The sequence below is a fragment of the Caenorhabditis briggsae genome, assembly GCF_000004555.2.
Source record: "Caenorhabditis briggsae complete genome, chrX, whole genome shotgun sequence".
NCBI classification, from domain to species: Eukaryota; Metazoa; Nematoda; class Chromadorea; order Rhabditida; family Rhabditidae; genus Caenorhabditis; species Caenorhabditis briggsae.
Window position 1 is genome coordinate 14,673,875 of NC_013491.2, and position 6,000 is coordinate 14,679,874.

A 6,000-nucleotide genomic window follows, 5' to 3' on the forward strand; every position below is an offset into this window, starting at 1 on the left:
GGGCTAAAAAACGGAAAAGTTAGAGATAACGAGCTTTTCGAAAATTATGACGACAACAAAGTGTTAAGTGTTAATGACTATTTGAGGGTAAATACGTTATAGGTACAGATAGATGTCCCAGCGACCGGAGGTAAGGTTGCCGCTCATTGTCATCCTGTCTTCTTCACATCATCACGTGCAGATGGGACCAATTACAGATATTGTCTTTCATAAACACTTATCCTTTAGATAATAAAGTCCCAGTTATCTCCTAACGGAAGTAACCCTCCTTCACGTGGCAGATGTTTTTTGATGGGCATGATGACATTTGCAGACTTAAGGGAATTTATATCATCAGTGAATTGATATTCTAGAACTTCTACTAAAAATGTGAGTAAACTAGAGTGATTAAAAAAGGAGTTATTTCGGTAGAAGTTTTCCCGCCATCTTGTAGTCTGCAATACCGAATGACGCTTTTTTTTGTATTAGGTTGGCGGGAAAGTCTTTGTCACTTTTTCAATAGTTTATTTCTCAAAGAAAAAATAACCGAATAATTAATTATATTGTCCATCATTATCAACAACATGTCTCCAACGTTCCCTCAATTTATGGATTCCATTGCGGTAGAATCCAGCCGGGCGTGAGGCAAAGTATTGTTTGAGTGCCGCTTCGACCGCTCCACGGGAATTGAAGCTTCTTCCTTCGAAGGCACGTGTCATATCGCCAAATAACCAATAGTCGGAAGGAGCAAGATCAGGAGAATACGGGGGGTGAGGGAGAACATTCCATCCATATCCCATCAGCTCCTGCTTCACTTGTTTCGAAACATGTGGGCGAGCGTTATCATGTTGATAGTACACTTTCTTGTCTTTCAGGGCCGAACGGTCGACTGCTTTCTTGAGGTTTCGTAGTTGAGTAGTGTAGAGGTCTCCAGTTATTGTTTTGCCCTCGGGCAGAAATTCCCAGTAGATGGGGCCGTCCACTCCCCACCACACAGAGAGCATAACTTTTTTCGGATGAAGGTCGGGTTTGGGGACATCCTGTGGGCTCTCTCCTTCTCCAACCCACTGGGATTTCCTGTGGTGATTATCGTAGAAGACCCACTTCTCATCTCCGGTTATTAGCCGGTCCAGCCATCGATCGCCCGCGTGGAGAGTGAGAAGAGTAATCGAATCGTCGACTCGGCGGTCAAGGTTGGCTTGAGTCAGGTGATGACGTATGAATCGACCAAAAAGTTTTCTCATTCCAAGAGACTTCAAACCTTCAAGGACTGTGCTATGGTGAACTCCGAATGTGACAGCTAGTTCACGGCTAGATTGAAATGGATCCGATTGCAATGCGTGCTTCAGCTTGTCCAAATCCAACTCACGGGGTCTCCCAGAGCGATCCTTTTCATCGAGCGAGAAGTCATCTTTTTCGAAACGATGGAACCAATTGCGAATAGTATTGTAGTGAGGGGCATGTGTGTTGTACACATTCTTCAAGAAAGTTTCCGAATCCTTCATCGTGGTGTGAGATAGGAAGAGGTAAATCAAAACATGTCTGATGTGAATAGCAGTGGGAACAAACATATCGTTTCAATTACAGATGAGGAGCAGGGAAGGAAATGGGGACTTGTTTATATGGAAGGTTCTTATCACCTTGTTATTCACTAGAGTCGATATCATACACAGCCTCCATATACGAGAACAGTGATTAAACAAACAGAGTGACAAAGACTTTCCCGCCAACCTAATACTTGTCTGCTTCGATAATCAAAAATTTTATTGCTTCAGCTGCTCTGAGAAGGTACCTGAAAAACAATCGGAAGATACATAAAATGTGGGAAGACGACTACTCAAATTCATGATGCCCTCACGAAAATCAACACTTGAAAAATACACAACTTGTGAGAATTTTCAAATGTGTACGAGTAGCAGTTTTATAGAGATTTGAAGTATCCAAGAAAATATCTCTTGTGAAAATGATAGTTTGGAGTAATCTCCCACCACTAAAGTTACAGAAGCCAGGGAATTGAAGGTCCTAGAAAAATAGAAGTTCCGAAACTAGAGAATATTCGAAATTATGCTACATCCATTCCTGTCGACATTGACATTTAGTGGACACCCATGTTTGATTAATTTTACTAGAAAAAAATTTCATCGCAGTATGGCTTCCTAATCTGAATTCAAAAAGACCAACGAAAATTCATACGCTTTTTTTCGATCGCCACTCGCTCTACTTGAACACCTTTTTTTCATTATTCAAAATTTTACGTTGTTTTACGAATTCGAAAATTTTCGAAAACGTATAGTGAGAACCTAATCATTGAGATGCGTTAACAAGTGTAATTTTGATGTGAAGTGTGAGTTCTATGACATGTGACAACTTATTTGTCCACAAAAAGGGACGATAATTTATTTGTTCAATATTTATTGCAGAAATCAGATAGGTAAAGCAGAAATTATACAAATGAAGAGATAAGAAATATATCAACATTCATGGCCATGAAGACTTGGCGAAGATCATAAGTTTTGCGTTGTCACTTCCATGCCACATATTCCCTTTATCATCACTCTGGCTACCTCCAAACCAATTATTCGCCGGCGCTTGTGTTGGTTGCTGGTTGTACCACCTGAAAAATAAATGATTTCAGACAATGAACCAAAATAGGGAGCTTCAATACCTTGAAAACCTGGATTTTAAAAACAATTTCTAATTATTTTTAGGAAAGCATGTTTAGTTACCCCTTACAATTTTAGAATTTACGAGAATGATCATACGCAGACCTTGCACACACCACATCCCGATAACACCCAGTCGTCATTTTCAACTTATTCAAAAAGTCTCTCAATGTTTGATAAAGTATGCATACCAAGTTAATGTAATACTAATTTGTTGTGCTGATGTATTTCGGCTAAAACTTGCGAGCGGATTCTAAAAGTTACAACAGGCTACTCTTAAGCTAACCTAAAACTTTTCACGAAAATCTGGGTTTTGTGATTTCATCAGTGAGACATTATCTTAAAATTATCAACTGATACTGACCCTAGGAATAGTACCCCGATATAAACATACAGCACACTGAATAAACTAATTACGGTATACGATATTTCTGTGAATATCGTATACCGTACTTACTTGATTACAGTATACCATATCTGTGTACCTAGTTGACCGTATACGGAACTTGGATTACAACTTACCAATAACTGTTATCCCATTGAGCAGGGCAAACAGCAATAAGGACAAAAAGTAGAACAATAGTGAGGTACTGCATGATTCAATGTTTTCACTTTTCAGACCCCTTTTTATACTAAAACAAACTTGTACTTTCCACATGATCCGGTTGATAAAATGAAATTTCACAAATCAGATGTATTTGTAGAACTTAATCATGCCACCCACTCACTTTTCAATCACGTCGAGGTGTTTTCTCAAGTTTCCGGAAGTTTCGAATGTACTTCGCTACCTTTTCGGTCATCTTTTTTGATAAAACAAATTTTTGAAAATCTGATCATCTCTCTCACCGGTCATTGATAATTTTGTAAAGTAAGTGAAAGTAGGAGAACTATTTTGGACAAGTAAAAACTTGATTGTTTTAATACTTCTCATTTGATCAAAAAAGTATCAGCTGGAATGTTTTTACCAGTGTAGAGATCAAACTATTGCAGAGTTTGGATTTGGACAAAACTTGAATTCCGGTTCTATAAAATCACATCATGCAAACTCCTCTTCAGCCGAATCGAAAAATCAAACTATTATTTTCTACCAAAAACCAACTTGTAAAACTGACGTGTTCCAAACATTACGTATTGAGGGCACAAAGTTTCACATAAAATGACGGCATAATGATTTTTGGTATTTGGATTTTTGTAGTAGACTTTTTTTTGGGTAGAATATTCACAGGATTTCCAGAAAACTTTGTTTTCAGTCTAGGCGTTTCTGTTACCTATTTCTCCGGCAACTGTTTGCTTTCGATCTTCTTTGGCAAAGATTGTGATCTTTTTTGATCTATCAAGCTATTTCCGACGACACCTTCTTTTAGAAACAATGACGCCTTTCTTATCAAAGTGACGCAGGTTGTGTGGCCACTATAAAGAGGGATATTCGCAAGTTTCAAACCACCATCCATCCCAAATGAACACTTTCTTCATTTTCACTTTTCTCTTTGCACTTGTTGCCTTTTCAAGTGCTCAACAGTGGACTGCACAACAACTGGCAGCTTACCGACAGCAACAATATTATAACTGGTATGTTTGAAATTCCCAGTTACAGTAAACCAAAACATTTTCAGGTGGTACAACCAACAACGTATGCAACAAGTCCAGCAGCAACCGCAGTTCCAACAACCTGCCCCAGCTCAACCAGTTCCCGTCCAAAGCCCGTTCTTTGGAAATGCTCAGTCAGACAGCAAAGGAAACTCATGGCACGGAGATGACAACGCTAAACTTTTCCTAGTCGCAAGATCCTCCTGGCCTTAAGAATTTTCTGATTTATTTTTTGCAATATTAGTGTTGATCTCCTATTTTTTCGATGTAATTACATTAGATAAATGATAACTGTGTAATTTTTTTATATCTGAAAATTTAAAAATCAATTTTCAATTGAAATTATTCATTTATTGAGAATTACAGCCGCATGATCAGTATTTGTTAATAAAAACAAGAGGGACACTGAGAATGATTTGCTTTTGTAATCAAAAAATTTGGAGCGAAATCTGGGGAGTAATACAAAAAGCTACGCAGTGATCTAGGTGATTTTTTTAAAATTAAACAGTTAAATGGTGTCAAGAACAAGTTTCTCACAAGTAGTTACGAACAAACGGATGGTCTCTTCCAAGATATTGGACAACGAGAGCGTAGGTGCATATGAAACAGATCTTGAAGAGGAAGAAGCAACTGGCAATGGAGAAAAGACTGACAGTCACACTCTCCATCATCTTGAGAACAAGACCCGAGAAGGTGCTGATTAAGAACAGAGGATTACAGAAAATAGAAAAAATTTGGGAAAATTTGTAGCAGATTGAAAGATTCAAATATGGGAATGACACTTGTAGAGAAGAAGGTAATTCAGAAGTAGGAAAGCATCTCGATTCGAACTCGACGGAACAATTGGATGCCAACAAACAATAGGCAAACCTGAAAATTAAAATTTTATGATCATACCTCCTAGTGTCTTGAACTTACGCCGAGAATCGTCAAAACGACAAGAATAGAAGAAATAGCAGACAAATGAATTTGATGTTCACGATATAGCGGTGTTATACAACCCTGAAATTTCTCATTTACAAAATCTAAGTTCAATGAGCATAATTTTATACGGTTGAGAGGAAGAATGGGCGGAGTAGAGTTTAGAACTCGTCGTCTGAAGTGATAGAGTCGCACAGCCAGAAACCAACCACAATACCAACCACCTGAAACATGCAAAGCTATTTTACTTTGACAGGCAAGCATCATACTTGAATCAATGCAAACAATACAACAGTCCAAGAAACAATTTTGAAGTGTGATGTCACTTCTTGGAATGACTCGGCAATTTTTGCGTAGCAACCCTGAAGAAGCAATGATGATGGATGCAGACACACACACAGACAAACAGGACGGACATATTTGGCATTAAAAAAGACCGAATACCGTAAAACCTGTAATAGAAGAGCCCCTACACTTTTAAGTTTGAGCTCAATTTCTTTGAAAGATATCAAACATGTGTCAACTGAAGAAATTCTGTGATATTTTGATGAAGTATTTATCAGTTAACAAAGTTTTGGTATCTGCCACAGGAACCCAAATAAATTGAATTAAGGCTAAAAGTGAGGGGCCTTTCTATTACAGATAATAGGGTATTTCTAGAAATTGCATATGTTTCCCGCAATTCTATTCATCTTGTTTCAGAAATCATGATATTATGGCGCGTTCAAAGTTGATTTCCAGGAGTAACTTCCTGGAAAAACGCTGTCCAAAGCTGTTATTGTTTTCCAGAGGCCTCCGCTTCGAGACCCGTCTTAAATGAACATGAATCAACAGGAAGAACACAGTAAAA

The 6,000-nt window shown here is 38.2% G+C and overlaps 3 protein-coding genes across 3 annotated transcripts in view; 1 reads left to right on the forward strand and 2 right to left on the reverse strand.

Moving 5' to 3' along the window:
- Positions 1-2,457: 2,457 nt before the first annotated feature.
- On the reverse strand, positions 2,458-3,238 carry CBG00170 (the record flags this gene model as incomplete). Its single annotated transcript, XM_002645225.1, has 2 exons — positions 2,458-2,593; positions 3,165-3,238. 2 exons carry the CDS (start codon positions 3,236-3,238, stop codon positions 2,458-2,460), a joined length of 210 nt encoding a protein of 69 aa, XP_002645271.1.
- Positions 3,239-4,098: 860 nt separating this feature from the next.
- On the forward strand, positions 4,099-4,442 carry CBG00171 (the record flags this gene model as incomplete). The annotated part of the gene is made up of 2 exons (XM_002645226.1): positions 4,099-4,211; positions 4,256-4,442. 2 exons carry the CDS (start codon positions 4,099-4,101, stop codon positions 4,440-4,442), a joined length of 300 nt encoding a protein of 99 aa, XP_002645272.1.
- A 588-nt stretch (positions 4,443-5,030) lies between these two features.
- The window catches only part of Cbr-tsp-11, a gene marked incomplete at both ends in the record, with an annotated part of 4,185 nt that continues 3,215 nt past the window's right edge, over positions 5,031-6,000 (reverse strand). Inside the window, 2 exons of the mRNA XM_045240155.1 lie at positions 5,031-5,099; positions 5,148-5,231. Coding sequence (XP_045091491.1) covers positions 5,031-5,099; positions 5,148-5,231 — 153 coding nt within the window. The remainder of the gene's footprint in view (positions 5,100-5,147; positions 5,232-6,000) is intronic.